Below are 22,501 nucleotides of genomic sequence, written 5' to 3'. Positions count from 1 at the left end.
GTGAATGAGTACAGTTTGTGTGCGTGTGTGTGTGCGTGTGTGTCTGTGGTGTGTGTGTGTGTGTGTGTGTGTGTGTGTGTGTGTGTGTGTGTGTGTGTGTGAGGATAATAACAACGATATAAATTGCTTTGTAATGTACCATCATTGAAGAGGAATTTGTTTTTGGAGACACTGGTGCAGACATATCGATTACCACCATAGCAACATAAGTACATACAGGCACAACAGGACCTCACAGTCGGTGCGGAGGGATGTGTGTATTGATGTGTGTGTGAGGGAGGGAGAGAGAGAGAGAGAGAAGAGAGCAGTGTTTTATCGCTGTGGACTCCTCACTTTTCAAAGGGTGGGAGAGCGAGAAGGATCATGGGTGGGCCCCAAAGAGACCCTTTAGAGATGGAGACGCCACTTCAGAAAACACTCAGCCCTCACAAAATGGAGGGAGGAGAGAGGGGAGAGTCGATAGAGGGTGAAGGGAAAGACTGGATATCAGATTTTCCACGGAGTTAGATGATCATCAATGCGTGTGTGTGTGTGTAGTGTGTGTTTGATTTGACCATTTGCCAGCTAGAGTCTGGGTGTTATTCCCTCAGCTCCAACAGCAACTTGCTGAAATACTTCCTGGTTTTAGGTCAGGTATTTCCCAGCAGCACTAAGGAGGTTGTTTACTGAAGATAGCCTTTAAATATATATTACTCAAAGCAGCAGTTATTTACTCTTCCCTTAAGTGGATGTGTTTACCTGAACAGTAGAGCTTTCTCGCTTTCTTCCCCCCCCCCTCGCTCCCTCTCTTGCGCTCCGCTACACTCAGTCACACACTTCATACCTATTTTCACTTCAGTCTCTGCGGGGCCTGCAGCCATTAATTGTGTCCCAGACTGGGACTAGAGAGAAAGTGTGGCTGGGAGTGCTGGGTGTATGCACAAGAGAGGCAAGGCAAGGCTGGGCACAGCTCTCTCCAGGGGAGGAAGTCGCTCTCTCATATCGCTGCCCACATCCATCCCCAGAATGATCACCTAAAATTCACCGCTGAGTTCCCGCCGTCCCTGAAGATGTTAGTCACCAGAATAAAATAGCTTGTTTCCTTTAGGTTTACTTCAGGATAACACAATCGGTAATGCACCCTGAAGAAGTAACAGCGAAAACCTTGCTTCTTTTCTTTAAGGCTCCGACATCGCTGCAATCAGGGATTTCATACCCGTCTTCTTACAACCTTCAAAGAATAAATGTTCTAAAAGATGTATTTTTTTTTCGCCGTGTGTGTCCCTTACCACTGCTGCTCTCTTTGTATTTCTTTAATAAGACAGTATCAAAAAAGACAACTTCATTGCTTTGTTTCACTTCTCTCGCTGCCCTTGATTCGAATTTCTAATATTTTCCCTTCATCTGTCCTCTTTTGCCTATTTTGTAATATTTCCCAGTTGTACAAGATTCACTTGGTTTACCATATTTATTTAATTGCCATCTCAGCTCTGTTTTATTATGCAACCGTTTCCTCTGTTTGAAAGGCTGCATTAATTACCTGACTTATATTGGTGTGTTGGTTTTTTTTTCCATCAAGCCTTCCCTAGCACCGAACAGAAAATTAAATCTAAATATGTCTGAGAGAAGACTCACAGCAGGCAATATGTTTATAATTTTGCTAGTTTAGTGGTTTGAAGCTTCTGGTGTACGGAGGACGTGACTTTTACTGCTCATAAAGTCCAATAATGTGTCTCAACAGATTTTATAAGGGAGCTCTATTAATCTTATGAATTGTTTTGTCTCTTCAGGTGACATCGGAGCAGCTTGTGATGCTTTTGGAGCTTCTGCTCGAGGAAGAGGAGCTGAGCGTGTCAACCATGCGCGCTCTGCAGAGAACCTACGACCTACAGAGTCAAGACGCTGAGGTAAGACCACACACACACACACGCACACACATGCTCAAACAAGTGAGCGATTGCATCCCAAGCTCTATAATCTCCTCCAATTACAAAAAAGTAGAAGGTTTCCTCTGCCTTTCCATCCCAAGGCGCACCGCTTAGTAATGTGTAGTAAATTCTGCTGTAATGGCATCTCTCTTCTTTACAGCCACCATTACTGACTAAATCCCACAAGTATTCGCTTCATGTTTTAGTACTGCACAAAGTTCCTTAATGGTACTATTAACGATGTTTGTGAGTACGTGTGTGTGCGTGTTTGTGCTCTGCAGCTGTGTGTGTTGGCGACTGAGGAGTTCTTACTGTACAGCGCCGCCTCTCAGTACAGGAGTGTGAAAACACAGCTGCGGCACAGCCCGTAAACCGTCCACGCTAACCTTCGTCGTTAACACATGGCTCGTCTTGAAAAGAAAAAATTGATACATATTTAGTTCTTTACAAGTTCTTATTAATTATATGAGCTGTTTTGTTAGGGCAGTAATGTATATAATGGGGCTCAGATGTTGGCTGAGTGGTTATTGTATTGAATCCAGACTAAAGTTGCATTTAAAGGAAGTTTTTATGATTTACGTTCCAAACTCAGGCTGCATATACAAGTTCCCACAGATAAAAAAATATTGCCCCTAATTTTTCTGTTTCTGTGACTTAAAGCAGACATATTATGCTCATTCTCAGGTTCATCATTTTATTTTGGGTTACTACTAGAATAGGTTTACATGCTTTAATGCTCCAAAAAAACTTTTTCTCATACTGTCCAGTGCTGCAGCACGGTGTTCCCCCTCCATCTGAAATGCTCTGTTTTAGTTCCTGTCGCTTTAAGCTCCTCTTGAATACCCAGTGTGCTCTGATTGGTCAGCTCACACAAGCCTGAGCCGTGTCTCCAGTCGGTTCTGTTGTGTTTTCAGCTTCCAGTTGGCTTAATTTCTACCATGAAGAATTAAAACTGGGACTGCTGACAAGGCAGTCTGGGCTTTTTCACTTTCAAGATCTTTTGCATGCGCAAGAACATATACAACACACTGAAGGAAAGGAAAAAAACTGAAAAAGCACAATAGGTCTCCTTTAACTCACATATTAACCTCACAGTTACAAGCCGAGGCCACTTTACGTTGAGCCTCAGGTCCAGCTTTATGTTCAGGCCTCTTCCTGGCAGATGAAATCAGATTCTCATCTGCAATTTCCAGGAAAAACTTTTAGCCTTCGCTAAAAATACACAGGGCCATTATGCACATAGTCATGCATGGAAACACACACTCTCTCTCTCGCAAACATACACACACCTGCACGCACCTGTCTGGAGGCAATGGTCCTGTCCTAATGTTGGTAATCTCATTCAGGAGAGGTTAATCACCTACGTCTCTCCTTATGAATTTGCCCATTTGTTCTCTTTCTCTTTCTTTCTCTCCCTGTCTGTCTCTTCTCACTAAAGCTTTGTCGGACTCTACATCCTTTTCAGAAGGATTGATGACAAATACAAGGCCGAGCGCAATTATGCCTCTGTAGCCCCTTGCTGTTTACCTCATAGAGAATGAGAGCTTTTCAGAGTCGATGGATATTGGATTAGAGGAATGATTCTCATGGCTTCTGAAGAGCAGTTAGCAATATGCAGACCGAGGATGCATCCAGATAGGACAAAACACACGACAGATTGTTCACCCAAAAATAGAACTGTATTATCAGTTTGCATCGAGTAAAAATCTGCTGCGAGTCTGCTGATGATGATTTCATACCACGTTAATGGCAGACTTTCCTGATTTGCTGTTTAAATCAATTTCATTAATCCATCTTATAGGGTACTTTCTAATTACCACAGCTTAACCAGATGATAGAAGCATGGCATGCTATTACATATACTTTCACCACCTGTCAGTTGCTGAACACAGAGATGTTTAACGTGGTACGCCGTGTAGTGAAAGTGATAAAGAAGTCTCTGGGTTAAAAGGTGCAGTGAAGACTGGCGTGCAAGCTCAAGTCTGTGTGTGTGTATTGAAAGGAAATATGTGGCTGACCACAAGTGTGCGTGCAGCCGGTACGGCTTTATGAACGGTGTGAGTGACCATGAATACGTGTGTGAGCCGGAGCATGTGTTCGCATGTATGAGAGAGAGAGCATGACTTTTCCCATGAGCCTCATGTGATGTGAGATGCTGTGTGCCTCTCTTTGTGCATGTGCATGTATGTGTGTGCGTGCATGTGTGTAATTTTGTGAGCAGGAACATGCGTGCTTGTGTGTGTCGAAGGCCATCTGCCGGTCAAGCACACAGGACACATTGTCTGTTTCAGCCCAGGTTAGGTTTACTCCTCCGGTGACCGGAGACTTGACTTGACCACATCAAGTCTGCTTCCACATGTGAAGAAAACAAAAAGAGGAAAAAGAGTTATTCAGAATAAATAAACCGAGGAGTGTCTGAGAAAATAGTCAACCCGAGTTTATTTGTGTAGCCTTTCATCACAGTGACAGTCTCAGTGGGCTTCACAGACTGGAAACAAAAATGGCTTCTGAAGTGAACAAGAAAAACCACAAATTAAAAAATCTCCAATGGGAAAAATAGAAAAACTTTGAGAGGCATCACCGAGGAAGGGATCCCCTTTCATTTCTAACAGATGCCACTAAACAAATAATAATGATTGTGTAATGGATAGGGCTGCAACAAACAATTATCAATAAAAAATGTTTCCCCCAAGTCAAAGTTGACGTCCTCAAGTGCCTTGTTTTGTCTACAACCCAAAGATATTCAGTTTGCTGTCAATGAGGAGCAAAATCAACCGCATTCGCATTTATTAAGCTGGAATCAGAGGAATCTAACTTTTTTTCCTTAAAGAAATTACTCAAACCGATTAATGCATGATCAAAATAACTGCCATTATTTGGCAATTGGCAGCAAAGGAGCACAGATATATAAGTTGAAAGTAGAGTTAGTATCGGAAAATCTCTTGTCATTCGATACCAAATTTCAGTACCTAAGGAGTTCATCTCTTGGCGACAGTGAGCCAATAAGCAGTTGCAATATGCAGCATGCTTGTTGTACCAAGATCTACCAATTCTGAGTTGTCTTGAGTTACACCTAGACATGGGGCTCACCATGTGTACTGTATGTGTAATGTAATATTCAGGAACCGTTATTGAAGTCAAGGTATCGGTATTGGTACTGGTATCCCAATTCTTTGAATGATACACAGCCCTACATAAAACACTCTGTATTGCCACCTCAATTGTGACGCTTTTGTCGCTTTTATTGTCTTGATTGTAAATTGGACCAAATAAGCAGTGTGAAGTGGCCGGCTCACTGCTTTCTGACATTTTAGAGACCAAATTTAATCATAAAATCAACTAGCAAATCAGTCAATAATGAAAATAATTATTAGTTGCAGCCCTAGATGAAAGACAGAAACAGTAAAAACAGCTTTAGCTCAAAAAGATCAAGCTGTTCTCATATTTTTTCTATTGCTGTTCACAGTTTATGAGTCTGTGTTTGGGTCCCCTTGCTGGTATACAGTATGTGGACATGTCCAGACTACTATAACATCTGTCCTATCTTTAAGATTCTTGTTTTGAGATGTCCCCCTCCAGTTAAAAATGTGTTTTTCTTCTTGTTCCTACAGTTGAATTGTTGAGTGTCACTGTCCAGAATGATTTATGTACAGAGTCTGACATAGAAGGCTGTTTTTACATTCATTGCATTACATTTTTTTTTCTGAAAATCTTAGTTTAAGAGTCTGGCCTGCAGTATAAGCATTATTCGTGACATCACGAATAGTTTGGAAGCCGATCCTGGTCCAGTATTCAGCAGCATACACAAGTGGGATGTGGAGAGAAGTAGGATATATCTTCTGTCTGTTGAAAGAGGAAGACAAAGATTTATTTTGTAAGCCTTTATACATGTGTGGAAGCATCATTATATGTATGTGGCGGTGGTGGTGAAGGGTGAAGGAGGGGCAGGGGTGCAGTAATAAATGAAGGAATGTCACTGTGTTATTGCATGTGCTGTCAGAGAGAGGGGCCCAGCGAGAGGAAACAGAGTTTAAAAAAAAAAGGGTAAGGAGAGGTGCACCAGGCAGCTGCTCTGCCCCAGGGCTCTCCCCAGGAATGTAACCCAGTGCAGAGAACAGCTGCTGGGGCTACGCAGGCCAGAAGGGCAGGGCTGGCACCAGAGGGTACACATACTGTACACACACTTATGAATACAGACACACATATATCCTTATTCCTGTGCATGTTACACTTACCTTATACCCCTCTGCTTTTTGTCATGCCCGGTTTGGGTTTTTTTGGAGCCTCGCAGAGAAAACAGAAGCAGAGAATGTACGGGAAAAAGAAGATTTTATATTTTGTTGGAAGAGGAACTAGAAAGCCCCTCTGAGACCACTTAAACTCATGTTTATTTAGTAGGTTGCAGGAGTAATGTGAGGATTTAAATTTAGTAAATGGAGCGTCGCTCAGTCTCCATTCTCATGCTGCATAAACAGGTGGAGGACGGCGCTACAATCAAAGCAAAAGCTCCTATTAAGAGTGTGCTCACATTCGCGCAGAACTCAGGTAGATCCATTTGGCCCCTTTCTAGTGCACATCCTCAAAATGAATATCTGTACAAGCGCTGTAAAAATGCCCAAAGCTTGAGCTGTTGAAATAGAATCAATCACCAAAAAAAACCCACGCTTGGTCACTGTACTCTCCAAAGGACTAGTTTATCATCCTGAGTGTGTGGAGATAGTTATAGAGGAGATTGAAATACCCACAAAAAAAGCAGCCAAGTGAAACTGTCAGGCTTTAAAGAAGTGACAGTGCTTTAAAAGATTTTTCATCTGGATCTTTTTTATCGCTCTTCTGTCTCTTTTATCATCCTCCTGTCTGTCTCCTACACGAGAGCGTATCCATATACACATGCACTGCGTGTACCCATGCCTGCCTGCGCACGTGCACGGGCGCACGTGCACGCTCGTAGCAGATGATGAAGGATGATGGCTGAGGCGGGGACAGAGCCAGTCTCTGATCTCTCCTGTAACCTCGGCAACAGAGCTCCTATTGATCCTCTGGGAGAAAGGCCAGGCATTAGCTCTCACACACATGCAAACATACAGTAAAAACACACTCACACACACGCACACACACACACACCGAACACACACATGGACAGAAGAATTAAATAGAACTTTTAAACATGAACTTTAGATCGAGATGGCCTGCTTTCTAAAACAAAGTTCACGTCTGTTAATCCTCCGATTCTGGATGAATTTATTCATTGTCAGACGGGCAGCTGTCTCTTGGCTTGTCAGATGAGCTGTTTGTCTTTTGTTACTGCAGCTGAGGGAGATCTGATCACATTAACGTGAGTGCACTGGAATAAAATGTCTTCCACAAGGGGAACTTTTTGAAGAAATAATTGATGATATTATTTATTTTATTAGTGGTATGACCTGTATTTAATCCATCCCTCTAACTGCACTGTAACCAGGGTATGTATAAGTTGCTAAGGCTTGAATGTGTTCAGATCAATCTGCTTTGGATGAACAAAATAAACTTAGATTACAAACACTTACGTTCATCCTGTACAACTTCAGACGTAACATAGAGGCATATTAGAGGACTAATACAGGCAAGTGCAATTATTTTAATTTTCTATATAGCTTTAGTTTGAATTGATAAAATTGGGGAGCTAGTCCGCTACATTCAAGATGCTTTTATAGCTTTTTTTAGTCTAATAAAAACATAAATAAACAACTCTATTAAATGCCATAGTCATATAAACACAAGCAAAATAGCTGTCACTGACATACCTCAGTCTGAAAAGGCTACCTGGCTCGTTGTTTACGGCTCACTACTGTCATTGTGTGTGCTTCGTGCTAACGTTAGCTGCTGAACGACAGTCTGTCGCCACTCAGCAACTCATTCTTCAGCTTTAGGGGCTGAAGAACGACAACAACAGACATATTTATTAATTGCTGTCGGGATGTTAAGACATTTTCTACAAATAGCAAAAAATGCTTCTGAAAAAACTTGCCATCCCTTGCTTTAATGCCTTATTCATTAATCCTCTTGTCTTCGATTTCTTGGTTCTGTGTTGGCCGATGTTGACAGTACTGTGCTACCATTGCTGCTAAAAGTCTAGCAGCAAGCTGAATTCATATTTGTGTTTCTCTTTGCATTAATAGTAATTGTATTTTTTCCTCTGTTTTGGCTTCCAGGTGCGACATCGCTGGTGTGAGCTGGTGGTCAAACATGAGTACAGTCAGGCTTACGGAGACGTGGAACACTTTCTGGTTCATGATCAAGTAAATACAATGAAGATTCAAACACTTTTCAAAACTCTGATTCAATCTGAGAGAGAAGCCTTTACACTATAAGGAAACATAATCTAATTGAGTGTGTATGTGTGTGTTCCAGGCCATGGGTGTGTATCTGTACGGGGAGCTGATGGTTCAGGAGGACCCTGAGCAGCAGGCTCTGGCCTGTCGCTGCCTCTCATTGGTCCAGGAGGAAATGGACCAATCGGCACGCAGAGTGGTGGAGGAGATGGTGCTGTGACGATGGAGGTGAAGTCTCTTTCTTAGTTTTTCATCAATGAAAAATTAGTGCCGACCATGTTGTGTGTCAGATGCAAAATGGACCAAAAGAAAACATTTTCATCCTCTTCTTTTCCACTTTTGTTTTTTTGACACCTTTGGAAAATTCGTTATAATTTTACCTGCTCTCAGTGGCACTGAAAATGGGTAGAAAAGACATCATCAGGTCTGCTAACAAGCTGTATCAAAGATGTAAAAATAGATTTGTGTAGGTGTTCAGCTGCTTCAGTTTAGTTTTAAATCTTTTAACTGGCCGGTGGAGAAGAACCAAAAACACATCAGTGTGACAAAACATTTCAGAGTATTTCTCAAATATTCTGTGTCATCTAATCATGTAACAATATTATTATTCCTCCTCAGTAATTCTACAAATCACAGATGATATCCCTATCTCACATCTGACCTTTTAGTCTGAACTGGCGACCGTACAAGAAAGCTTTGTGTTGAATTGATCCGGATTCCATCTGCACCAGCAGACAGTACGCACTTGAGTCACTTGGCTACCTATACTTCACATTCCTCCCTGAGCCCATTTAGTGTGTGTGTGTGTTTGTGGACTCAGAATGGGGCCTTTTCCGTGGTTTCACAGCAGCGCCATCAGGATGTGTTTGTCAGAGAAGGAATTCGGGAATGTGTTCCTCAAACAAACGAGAAAGGGGAGAGAGAAAAAGGGAGAGAACGGGTCAGCGAGCGTTTTCTGAGGGGCTCGGGACACGTCTCTGCTCAATGTGGGGTGATTTTTACACTGTGTGTGTGTGTCAGCCACTGAGATTTTTGACGATTCAGAGCAGTGAGGGGTTTATTGGTCTCACACTAAATGCAGGGAAGAGAGAAATTTATGGTTTCGACAGACCGACAGAAAGAAAAGGGAGGAAGAGGGAGAGAGGGGAGTGAAGACAGGTCTCTTTGAAGCTGCTGATCTTTTCATAACAGTCCTGCTATTACTGACACTAACCTTTGAATAATGAGCAGGCAATTAAACAGATCTTGGCTCAACAATTCAACTGCACAGTTGTAACCCAACTATTCTTCAAAGCTCTTTAACAATACAGTAGTGTGATATGGATTGAATGCTACAGCTATAGTATTGTGAAGAGAAGCCGGTGGAAAGGTGGGGAGTGATGAATGATGGGTCATCGTGAAGGTAAAGGTATGCTAAAGGTCCCAAACTGGAATCATGGCGAGTACACGAAATCAAAACTAAAGAAGGAAACATCCTTTGTTATTATTTAAAGGTATGGAAGGGGATACTGGAGAAAGATAGATGATTGATTTTTTAGTCTCATTCCCAGGTAGTCAAATACAGATGCTTTGGGTCAGTATTCGGCTCCAAATTGTAACCCAAAGCATCGGTATTGGACTACCTGGGAACCTATCTTTCTCCAGGATTGCCTTGTCTGCCTTTCGGGGTTTAACACTCATAAAAGCCTTTAAAACGTGATTCATTAAGCCTATGTGGCTGTTGATTTTTTGATCTATTAATCGATTTAAAATCTAAAAAATGTCAAGACATTTTGTAAAACTGACCAATGTGACAACTGACCAACAATCACAAAACCCAAAGATATTAAATTATAGTGATGTAAAAAACTGGGACATCTCTCTCTCTCATTTGAGAAGCTAAAACAAGCAACTGACTGCATGTTTGCTCGAAAAACAGCTTAATTACTAAATAGTGTCTAATCAGTTGTCAAAATTTTCAGTACGTGAAGTGTGGTTCTCCCTGATGATGATTCTGATTCTGATATTGACAAACTTTGATTGATGCCACTTTTTCAACCAAGCCATGCTCTCTTTAATCATAAATCCAGAAATCTCCCATTTAAAAAATACCACAGTTATTATAACTTTCTCAGAAAATTGTTTGTTGATGTAAAATCTGTCACTCAAGAAAGAAACTGAATGGGAAAATAGATTTGAAATTTGCCATCTGTGTCTTACCATCCACGAATTTAAGAAGTTGTTTGAACATAATTACGCAACAATGTTTAAATTTGGCTTAAAATTAACGTCAGTCATTTCATATTCACTGTTGTCTTAACAGAGCAGTGTTAGAAATACAGAAAGACTAATATTAGAAGAGCCAGAGGAATATTTCTTCAATACTTCCACCAGGGAACGTCTGTTCGTAGTTACAACACAGCAGTTAGTGTTGACTTAACCCTCAGACTTAAGATCAAGGTCCCAATTAGCTTCTGAAATCAGCCAGCTGTGTTATTATCTTGTGGCCCCCAATTCGGTGAAGATCAGGTCAAACAAGATGTCTGTGACCTTGGTCAACACGGACTGCGTCAAGAGGTGCTGCTAAACACTTGTCCCCATCAACCTGAGTGACTTACAGCTCTAAATCCTTTTTTAGGCCGTGACCGAGCCTCTACAAGACGGGCTTTTATCTTCAGACACACACACGCACGCTCAGACACACACGCGGACAGCTTTATGCATTTGCACAGGATGTGAAAGGCTTTCTAGACAAGTGCTCGGCATCTGGCTCAGTCCTGATAAATCTCTCTGAAACACACACACACACAAACGCACGAACGTATATAGCGCCTATCTGTCTGTGCCCGCAGATCTTTTGTCATCATCCTTCACTCCCTCACTACATCTCCCTGTGGAGCCTCACTACAAGTACAGGAGGAATGAAATGGGGCCGCAAAGACACCTAAAAGAATAGAAGAAGAAAAGAAGCATTTAGAGATTAATATCCTAACTTTTACTATTGCTTCCCTTTGGACTGAACAGTACCAAGCCTCTGTAAACATCAATGCATCATGCTGGTCAACTGAGCTCAGGTCCAGATCTCTCTCCAATTAAAATGATGGATGAACCAACCTCTTCACCGCTTTTTCATATCGCTCTGTGGGGAGACGGATTCATGTTTTACTGCTCAGTTTGTGTTCCCCCCTTAAGTAGAGCAGCCCTCCACGTACCCTTTTAGACCCTCACACACGGACCCATAGTACAGTGGGATTAGGCTGAGGCGGGCTGAGAGGGTTTTAACTGAAAACAACATGTCTGTCAAGGCGCGCTCCCTGCTCTGTGTTTTTAAATCTAAAAAGCACAACCCTTTAAAAGGAGAAGGGTGGTCTCTCCCTGTCTTTTTTTTTTTTTTTTTTATCCCTGCCTCCCCGCTCACTCCCTCGTTCTTTTCTTCCCCCGGTACATGCCTCTGGAATCCCTCTTGATCCGCTTAATGAGGGGCATATCGCCGGGTTAGCCGAGCGTGGCGAATGGGAGAGGAGGAGAGGGGTAACCAAGGAAAGCAGTGTGAGAGGGAGACAGGATCTACAGGTCCTGTCTTTCATGACTGCGCTAAAGGATGAAGAACAAAGAAAGTTAGAGACTTTTCATTTCACGGGTGCTGCAGGTTAGCGCTGGACTTGAGGATGTAGTTAGAAGAAGGTGGGGGGAAAGAAAAAAAAAGACAGAGAGAAGAAGATCTTGTTCATTCATGTCTGGGCTGTGAGGGTTCCTGGCGTGCTGATTTGTGACTTATGATAAAATCACATTGCCAGGGATTACCACACAGCCCTGACCCAGCCGGCTGCCATGGAAACCACAGCCCCTCCTTCACACACACACACACAGACACACAGACACACACACACACACACACACGCTCATCCGTCCCCCCAGAAACTTCAAACTAAAGAAGACATGATTATCTAAGAGTGATTGTGTTTGAGGGTTTGAGGCTGATGAGGGAGCCCAGAGGGGTCTTGATGTGAGTGCATTTGTGTAAGAGTGTGTGTGTGTGTGTGTACACGTCAGTCGACCTGACAGACAGGGATTGTATCCTCTCTCCAGCCAGGCACAGAGCTTAGCTGATTGGTGAACAGTGATTGATTTCCTCTTTGTTCACAGTGGCTAAGTTCTGCACCTGAGGAGAGCATGAACCAGACAAGCAAACAAAGGAAGCGAATGAGTCGGCGTGAAAGAAAAGCGAGAGACGAAATGTTCTTTGAAGTTTTTCTTTCTTTTTTTTTTTACTTACAGTGGAGGCTGTGTGTGTTTGTGCGACTTCAATTCTCTAATGTGTGTTTATACATTTCAGTCTTCGTCCTCTTTCACCTTCCCCTTCTTTCTCTTATCTCACTTCACTCTTTTTCCTCCCCTTATCTTCATCCTGCATTTTCCCTCAATTTGGTGTCACCTCAGTCTAAATACACCTCATCTCCTCCAGTAAAACTTTCCGCCGAGACCCTCTCGCTCTGAAGAATTAAACGCACAAGCCTCCTCACGAATTCAAAACACCGTGCAACATTGCTAATGAGCGCCGCGCTACTCTCTCCTGCTTTGTCTCTCGTTCTTTCATCTTTCTCCCGTGCCCTCTGCTTCCAACCCTCTGCTTCTGTCTCCGTGCAGTTACGTAGTAAAAAAGATAATCCTGTAGATGATGCCGGTTGCATGCTCTGTAGTTCTAGCAAAGGTGAGAGCCAAGAACCTCTGGAGAGACTCAGTAGTTCCAGTACTAATGAGGCCTGGGGAGACCCAAACCGTGCCTAATGCTGCTGACAGATATTTCATCAATCCGGGAGCAGTGGCCATCATCACCCTCATCATCATCTGTGTCTTGTTTTTCCACTTTTTCCTTCTTGTCTTACAGCAGGCACTCGCTGTGTCTTAAAGTCGTATTGGCTCTGTGCAGTATGGGCTCCATACATGTTGTCGTAGTATACTGTTCTTACAGTTAGTATACAAAGAACTGCAACCTTTGAATGCCACCGCTATTTTAGCTTTCCAAAAAAAGACGGCGTATTTCTTAAAAGGTCTGTTGCATAGCATTTAGTGGCATCTAGAGGTGTAATTGAAGAATGCAACTAACTGAACACCCCTCGCCTCAAGAAAGAAACCGAATATTTTGTTATTTACTCAAAATATGTGAGCTTTACCGCGTCACGCCGTCATTTACAGTCGGGCTTTCTTACACTTCCTCCTCTCCTCTCCGCTGTCCGTGTGTTTCACCACGGGAGAGGAGCCCAGACAGACACGGAGCGGAGACAAGGACCTTACTGGAGTTGACAGCAGGATATGTTGTGATCTGTTGCATCTGTTTTCCTTGGGGAAAGTAAAACACTTTAGCCAAGGTTATGGATTGCACATTTACTGAACCAGAGCAGCAAGCTCTTTATTCCACTCACATGTTATTTACAGCGCATTACCAGACAGACTCCGTCTGTTTTTACCTTTCAAAATAAGAGTCCTGAATATACCGGTAAACACTGTGTATATGCTTATGAGGGTGCTAAAAATGCTCATTTGCTTTCTTTTCTGAGAGTCTTTTTAAGAGTTGAGCCATATACTGATGATGGTTTAGTACATTGTTTAACAATCATGATCACTTAATTTTTTTAGTCTTGTAATTTGATTTTACTGCGACCAAAATCCTGAGCAAATCTAAATTATCCCAAATTTGGCTTTTCCATAATACAATTTCCTGTTAGTTATTGGCAGACACACACACTTGCTATAAGCTGGTTCCATCTGATATATCGGCCTGGCTCATTTATCAGTCTAGCTCTAGATACTGACAGCAGCTGGTTAGCTTATCTTAGCTTAGCATAAAGACTGAAAATGGGCAAACAGCTGGCCTGGCTCTTCCCATAGATAACAAAATCTGCCTACAAGCACTTCTTAAGTTCATTAATAAACATGTTCCATTTTGTTTGTATAAAAACAAGTTGTGGCTCAACAGGATGTTATGTGCTTGACTCTCAAGCCAAGAAAACATATTTCCCAAATGTCAAACTTTCCCTTTAACATAACGGTTTAGATACAGCAGGGTAACTCATTGAAAAAAGGTTGACCGTGCTCAAAGCAAATCAGCACTCAAAATCAACCCTTCAGCACTTAAAGTGCTCTAGGTTTTTAAACTTCAAATCACTTTGGCAGTGAAAAGTGCCATCCGTGCATCCCTGGCTGATGTGTATTGATTTCAGATCTAATCTCAGCCTGAGGAAGTGGAGATACAGAGATCCATAAAGCAGACAGATTCTCACACAACACATTTCTACACTGTGAAGGAAAACAAGACTGAGGCGTCAAAGATGAGAATCTTGCAATGATTTTGGAGATTTCCATCATTTTTGGGATGTTAGTTTCAATTTCTTGAGACAATTTAGTGTTTCTACTGTGGATTTACATCAGAATAGCTTCTATCATTTTGTCTTAGATAGGAGAAACAAAAGGCTGCGATCCTGTAAAACACCCACTGATAACTAGAAACGCAGGAATTCTCAATTGGGTTACACCACACATTTTGTTTCAAGCATCACAGAGTGTAACCAAATCGAGTCGAGATGAGCTTCAAAGACAAAAAAAAACAATGCAAACAGCCAACTGTTTCTGTGAAGTCAATGATCAATAAATCACAGTCTGTCTGAAATGTCCCAAGAAAAAGAGACGTTTGGAAACTGTTAAACAACAAAGTTTCTCGGAAAAAACTCATTCATCAGCTAACGCCAAAGCTGTCTACCTCCAAATAATAACTTGTTTAAAGTTTAAAATACAGACCAACAGTAACTCACTGTATAACCTTTCACTTCAACGTGGGTGTTGTGTGGCTCCACTGTTACACCAGCTGATTGTAATGCAAAGCTATACTGTTCTGGACCAATCGCTCCCTGATCAAAACAGTGACAGATGGCTGAAAATGTATTTTAGAACCGGTCAGTCTTTTTTTGGCAAAAATCAGAACATGAGCTGCGAGGAGGTATTATAGCGCTCTATATTCACGACGACAAAATGGCGACTAAACGAGGACAGATGTGTGAATTAGAAATGAGGGCCATGTGGAGCCTGCCATTTTTAGACCTATATTTAGGGCCTGTTAAAAGAGTAATGACCATCAAAGGCCTGTAAAAGAGAGGAATTGCCATCAGAGCGCGTATCTAAAAGGTGATTTATTACAGTCTAATGGGAGGGAAATGGCGCTCTGCACATCAAAGGACAAAGCAACATTGTATAAAGACACCGAAAATATACTTATTCTACCCACACCGCCCACATTTTCTTCTCTTCACACGACTAAACTTGAATGATTGTCTCTTTAATGTTCTGCGTATTTTAAGGGAGCGGTTGCATTTTCGAATACTATGATGGAAACTTTTTCAATTTTAGGTGATGCAGTATGTATGCATGCTCCACACAGAAGGTGCTGGAACATGATTCTGATAGATTCATAGTTGGACTTTTATGATCATACCCCTTAAATAGCCTCATGCCAACACTGTACCAATCACTTTGGATAGCTGTGGTCTCTCTGACATCTCAACAGTTTAAAAGAACCGACAATAGTGTGGTAAAGCGGAACACTGCCTGACACGCAGCCCGAGTTGCTTTTTTGCTTCATTACAAACGCTGCAAGCACAAGATGAAAGAAATGTGTTCATAGCCAGCCAGTGCTTCATGAGAAAGAGAGATTTGGGCTTGGCTTCCTGTGCCTACTGAGCTGATAATCAGTCCTATAAAACCACTGGCTCAGTTCAGCAGGAACAGGAGTTCAGGCCGCTCACCACCGAACCACAACACACTGGCACTGGTCTTAACTGGGTCATCCTTCCCCTTTAACAGATAACATACAAGAACATCATCAAGAGTGATTGGAAACTTTTTTTCTTCTTTTTTTTTTAAGAGGACTTGAAATGATCACGTCCCTGGTGGTACCACAGAGGATACAACTCAAGTTCAATTCACAATTTTTCAATTTACAATGTCCTGATCGGTACTTTTCCTCAAAAGTCTTTACTAACCAAACTCTTAAGAGATGCACATCGAAAACTATGTTGGTCTAGATTTTTTTACTTTCCGTGACAAAAAACCCCCAATATCTGTCAGGTTCTTTGGCTAAAGTGGATTATCTGTCTGAACTAAACACACACTGTATTCAGTTTTTGCCTTCGTATCAGGTAGATACCAACAGTTCAGCTAGAGGATAACGTAGACGTCTACCAAATGCTCTGCAGATCTCTAATCTGCACGTATCTTTCTCTTCCAGGTTGCTGACCATAGACGGAGACAACAGGAGTTTGGCACACGGGGGCGTACGGAGGTCCAGCGCTCACCTCCTCTTCCTCTGTAGCAGCGGGGACGCTGCAGAATCGCTCAGCAGTGTGAACACCAGAAGGCTGTGCTCTTACTCTACAGCCAAGGCCAGCTGGCAGGTTTTAGAGCGCAGCAGTTCCGTTCATTCAAGTCTAGTGAAACAGCTGATGTGTGTGAACCAATAATGATTCCAGCTGTTCCCAGTGAAATACAATGTTGTTGTCAACATTTTTGTTGTGGTAAGAGAGAAAAATGACAAAATTTCACCCATTTTAAAAGAGGTATTTCATGGAGAAAGAGAGTCACGTTTCAGATCTGGAGCTGCTGTGTTTAAGTTAGTCTGTACATGTGTGGCTGTGGAGGTGTGAGTTCATGTCTGTTTAGTCTGAAGCCATGATATGGTTCTTAAAAGTTTAGACTGGAAATACCTTCAGGTGAGTCATGTTTTAATACGTAACAAATGACTTTACTCTGGCCTGTCAACACTGGAAAATATACAACAGACAACTTTCAGAGCAACCTGTGTGAATAATGTTGTTCTCTGTATAATTTAAAGTAAAACTCTTTGATATGTTGATATTAAAATAAAATGATGTTTTCTTTAAATAAATGCGAGACTTTTCTTTAAACTTAATCCATCACTGAAGGAGTTAAACCTGAATATCAGTTAGTCCCTCATGCCTATTATACTGAATTTATATGCAACTAAGGTACAAATATCACAGCCAGATTGTCATTTCAAAGACATCTGTATTACTGAATTAAACATCGGCTGTTTAATGTATTCATAAAAAAATGTTGAGTGGATTCCAAATAATTTTTTTTCCTTCACAAATCCAGTGAGGAAAATTGGATGTTAGGTTTCTGTATTAAAAATGTTCCTACGCAGACAGTGCAATGTGTGGTGCTACATTATAAAGTTCCCTCTCAGAGGTTAGACAGGTGTTTGTTGTTGACTGCAATATCTACAGCACTGATCAATAAGAACATCTTTCTACTCCAGTCAAAAGACAGAAGGGAGATCATTTTTTTTAACACTTTAAAGAATAAATCAATGATTCAGATTCAGAATACTTCATAACATTTCTAAGCCAAATTTTGTAGCTAATCTTAAAGTTTTTGATGTTGGATTTTGTAATCAAGTTTAAATGTTGCAATAACATTTTTTAGATTAAATATTTGAACAAAAAAATTTATCTGAAATGATAAAACAAGGTAGTTATATAACATATTATTCTTTATTTATTTGTATCTGATGTTTTTCCCATTGATATGCACCGACCTTAACCTGCACCCATTGGTGGAGATTAAGGTCAGTAGGGTGCATTGCAGGAGCTGCAATTCAAGGTCAACATTATTTGATTGGGGAACAGATTTTGACACGACATCGGCATGTATGTTATACCGTGTCAATGATGGGATCTGAGTTGTGGTTTAAAGTTTGGGTGGGCCCCAAATTCATTCTTAAATTTGGGAATGGCTGGTTTAACATTTCTTTATTAGGCTGTCTGTGTTTGTCTCTGACCAAAAACAAGACATACACTTTACAGTCCAGTAATTACTCCAATTACAGCCCATTTTTTTTTACTTTAAAAGCAAAAATATCACAAACAAATCTGCGACAACTCACAGTCAATAATAACAAGTGCATTATGTAGCAAATTCAAAACAAAACATAAACAATGCCAAATATTTAATCATTTTGCTAAGACATCACAAAAAATGTAAATATACATTGTGCATTTGTTTACATCTCTGTCCAGCCCCAGCAGTAGTCGACTATTTGTAATGTAGGAGCATTAGCACGGTATTCTCATTTAAATGTCTGCGCTTAAAACATGAATGAAACACAAAAAGGAAAAGGTAATTTCCTTTTCATAAATAATAGGCAATAGGAAATGTTCACAGAGAAAGAACTGAAATTACATTTAATGATTTACATTTATAATATACACAGTGCTGCAAGAATATGTCTCTCATATAAACACATTTCAGCACAAATAATAAATATGCAGAGATAACTGACATTCGCTTGTCCTGTCCTCCAAACCTTAACGTCTTTCAGTCAGCCTGTGTAGCGTGAAGGATTTATATTGTCACACAATTATACGAGTGGGAGGACTCGGACATGTTGTACGAGCTGCTGCTTCTTTTCAGTGTGATCTGTCACTGCTCAAGTGTCCTTGTGGGCCTTGTAGCTGTGTTATGCGTGTGTGTGCGTATATAATTGTAGCCTCTCCACATAATCTGTCCTCGTCGGGCTGTTTTGACACACTCCTGTCATTGTACCGCAGCATGTCGACACAAAAGCGTGGCTATTTGTCATTCTGCAAAGGTGCCCTGAAAAAACCCTGAGCTGAGGATGAACTCACTGCTACGGTGTGGTGATAGGCATTAATCCGTGTGTGTGGGTATGCACTCCCACCTGTTTTAGAGTGTGTGTACTTGATTCTCAGCAGGACTCTATATCGAATGCATAAGTGTGTTTTGAAGTGCCTTGATCCTGAGATGAACTCTGTTACGGTCGTCTGATGAGCAGCTTCCTTCGTTTAGTCGGGGCTGCAGTGAGCTGAGAACACACGCTGCTTCATCAACCAGACCAGACTGATCCACCACCTGGACTGACACACACACAAAGACAAAAAGATAGGGCTATTGCTCGTAACAGGGCAGAAAAGGTTTCTGAAAGGGCATTATTTTAACAAGAAAAGGGACATTACTCATGGTATATGTAACCGATAATGCCCGATAAGGTGTCCAATATCAGGAATTAATAGACAACGTAGAGTCCATTAATTCTAAGGGCATTATCCTGTTCATACCATGGTCATAATATTTCATTACGTTTTTCACAAGCCATAACTTATTTTCCCTGGCTACACCTTAGGGTTTGACTAATAGCTGGAACAACAGTCATCACATCAGCATCATCACTACATCCCATAAGGTTCTTATGCAATGGAAACTTTGTTCACTACTCCAGCCTCAAGAAGCTAGTTGACTAGCAAATGGAATGTGAGATGATCACTTGTGAAGACCATGGTATAATATGATATAAAATTCAACACCTGATAATTCTAGTTTTTTTTTTTCATCATCGAACCCGCTGAAATTGATGTCATGCCTCTGTATTTCATAATAAATCCACATCTTAATGATTTGTGCCCATCCGACATCCAAAAATAAAACTAGTGTACCTGCAATGACAGTTTTTGGATCAAAATGTATGCTGAACTTCTACAATACCCCTAATAATCAAAGCATCTAATATCCAATGCAGAATTTAACCAATAGTTTGCCAAAACAACACACTTGTCCAAAGTATCATGCATTATACATGAGGATATACTCTGTTTGCACTTTAATGGAACCTTTTGTGTACAACACAGACCTAAAATATTTATATTTCTACTAAATGCTACTAGTAGTGAGATTGTTTTGTCAATTGCCATTTCCTAGGTCAAAAATTACCTTCCAGTCTCAAATATTTATTTTTCGTAGCAGAACAAACTGCACGATGACTCATGTTGCAGGATTGTCGAAACAGATTGTAACAGATTTTTCAGGGGAAGAAAACATAATTTTCTCACCGTCTGTAAAATCTGCGTTGATGCACTCAGCGAGTGTTGGGAGAAAACAGCAAAGTTGACTAAGAGGTTGAGGATCAATAACGGAGATGGCGATGGTTGCTGAGGTTGTGTTGATGACAGCAGAGAGACCAATGATTGCAGGCAGTCAACAGGAAGAGGATGAGCTGAGATCAAGAAAAAGGAGTGTAGGTGGTCCCATGCTTCTTTGGCGTGCACCTAGAAATATGGGTCAAATGACAGGTTTAAGGTCAGCTTACTTTATTTATAGACCACACTGGAAACAAGAAGCTTTGCTTTAAGTATCTTTCCTGCAAATAAAAATCAATAGATTTTATAGTAAGTTACAAATGATGAGCAAAGATAACCCCATGAGTCAAACGTAGAGTCGTAATGGGAGAGAGATGGCGGCGACGACAGCGAGTCTCCCAGGGTTATGAGAGGAGGCGGACAAACAGGAGACAGAGAGATGAAACTCAGGCCAGCTGGCCAGACACTCACTGAAAAATCAATACTACATCACCCTTTTCACCCGGCTCCCCTCTCTCATCTGTATCTCTCTTTCTCTGTCCTCGCCACTGTCTCATTCTCTCACTCTCAGCTTGGGTTCATCCATAATTCATTCTTTAATGTGTTATTCCTTTTTCTCTGTATTTGTTCTAGGGCTTTAAATGACAACTCACCTGCCGAAAGAAAAAAAAGGCCACTCATTGTTGTTATGTTGTTGAGTTATGATATCCACACTACTTCCTTCTCCTGTCAAACAAATCTAAAAACTTCAGTACAGTGCTATTGTTCACCATTTAGCTACAGCAGTGATAAAAGAGCAGAGCCGTAACAATACATGGTGAGATAGAACATGATTAAAATGTAAAAATAAGCTGAATAGATTTCCAGATTAAATGGTTACGAAGTAACAAAACCTTGATTCTTCAGCGGTGACAGCAGCTCTGTGAGGGTGGGAAAAGTGGTGCTTTGAGCTAAGTGCTAACATCACCATGCTAACACTGACAATGCTAACGTGTTTAGCAGGAATAATTATCTTAATTATCATTCTAACCCTAGCTAACAAGTGTCGTAACACAAAATGCTGTAATGCAAAGTACAGCTGGAGCAGTTGAATTCCATTAGTTGTGTATTTGGAAAACTTCGGCAATCACCAAAGTTATAATGATCAATCCATCCAATAGTAGTTGAGATATTTCTGTAAAAACTCTGCTAACTTGGCTAGAAAAAAGAAACATGAAGGGAAAACACTAGCTATATAAACATATTTCCATTTTGGAGAAATCCTCACCAGCTGTAGTGCTCTGTGGTGCCCCCTATTGGTGGGGTGGTGGTAGAAGGTCAGCAGCCACAGGAGGGGCCCACAGTCCTCAGGCTCTGATGTCACCAGCAGCTGGACAGCCACCTGCACCCAGTGGGCACACTGAACCAGCAGGAACCAGGCCTCGAACACTTTGTGATGCCTCCTACAGGACAGGAGGATTAAGAGGAAGAATGCTCAGCACTACAGGTAGCTGCCAAAACTGAGCCTCTCGAGAATGCCCCTTCCATGACCCATCATATCATCACCTGTTACCAATCAGCCCGTTTACCTGTAGAATGTTCCAAACAGGTGTTCTTCGAGCATTAGACAACTTTTTTCACACACGTGCCAACTTGTTTGAAACGTGTTGCTGGTATCAAATTTAGAACAAGCATATATTTTTAAATATTCAATGAAATAAATGAGGGAAAGTGTTATTTTTTAAATTTTTAAACAGCACCCAAACTTTTTTGGAGCTGGGTTTGTACATTGATTAGTTGTAAAATGACAGTCACATGAAATTGTATATAAAGGCTATAAGATGCAGCTAAAATCTCAGTTTGTTCCCAACTTCTCCAGTCTATAAGGCTCACAGTGCTATAAAATAAGGGTGGTCTAATTTAGTTCCTGGCACCTCACCCATCCCAGCCTCAGTTTTTCCAAGGAATGTGTGTGAATATGTACAACTTTCTCCTTACTCCAATTCCAGCCCCAAACTACCAATAACTCCCACTCAAGTTGTCCAAACAATTAAAAAAACTTCACAATATAGCAGAAAAGACAAATTGAAATAACTACTGTTCTATTATGTTTTTTCTACAAAGTTTTTATGAAACAATTTGGTTTCTAGGGCGCCATACAAACCCTCTGAGAACAGGCTGTCTGGGGTCATTTACATCGTAAGAGCTTTATTAATGAGCCATGACTCTGAGTGGCTGCCAGTAATACTAGTCCCGCCCCCCCCTCCAGTGACAGGAACAATGGATGATCAGAGACAGACAAAGCCTCTATACAGATCTGATTCAGAATCAGACTTTAATCTCATCATTTGTTCCCAGATGTGACATCCCATTGAGGGGAAGC

At 41.3% G+C, this 22,501-nt stretch overlaps 2 protein-coding genes across 5 annotated transcripts in view; one reads left to right on the top strand and one right to left on the bottom strand.

Moving 5' to 3' along the window:
* The window catches only part of aopep (aminopeptidase O (putative)), a 78,248-nt gene extending 61,122 nt beyond the window's left edge, over positions 1-17,126 (top strand). For both annotated transcript variants that reach the window (XM_073467250.1, XM_073467249.1), the window contains 4 exons: positions 1,770-1,886; positions 8,099-8,185; positions 8,298-8,446; positions 16,476-17,126. In XM_073467250.1, the coding sequence (XP_073323351.1) occupies positions 1,770-1,886; positions 8,099-8,185; positions 8,298-8,438 (345 nt within the window). In that variant the 3' untranslated portion in view covers positions 8,439-8,446; positions 16,476-17,126. The remainder of the gene's footprint in view (positions 1-1,769; positions 1,887-8,098; positions 8,186-8,297; positions 8,447-16,475) is intronic.
* A 1,062-nt stretch (positions 17,127-18,188) lies between these two features.
* Positions 18,189-22,501, bottom strand: part of fancc (FA complementation group C) — a 30,375-nt gene continuing 26,062 nt past the window's right edge. For all 3 annotated transcript variants that reach the window (XM_073466741.1, XM_073466742.1, XM_073466743.1), the window contains 3 exons: positions 21,407-21,581; positions 20,113-20,328; positions 18,189-19,138 (listed from right to left, as the gene is read on the bottom strand). In XM_073466741.1, coding sequence (XP_073322842.1) covers positions 18,986-19,138; positions 20,113-20,328; positions 21,407-21,581 — 544 coding nt within the window. In that variant the 3' untranslated portion in view covers positions 18,189-18,985. The remainder of the gene's footprint in view (positions 19,139-20,112; positions 20,329-21,406; positions 21,582-22,501) is intronic.

This window comes from Pagrus major, chromosome 5, assembly GCF_040436345.1.
Source record: "Pagrus major chromosome 5, Pma_NU_1.0".
Classification (NCBI taxonomy): domain Eukaryota; kingdom Metazoa; phylum Chordata; class Actinopteri; order Spariformes; family Sparidae; genus Pagrus; species Pagrus major.
This window is presented reverse-complemented; position numbering and strand designations above follow the sequence as displayed.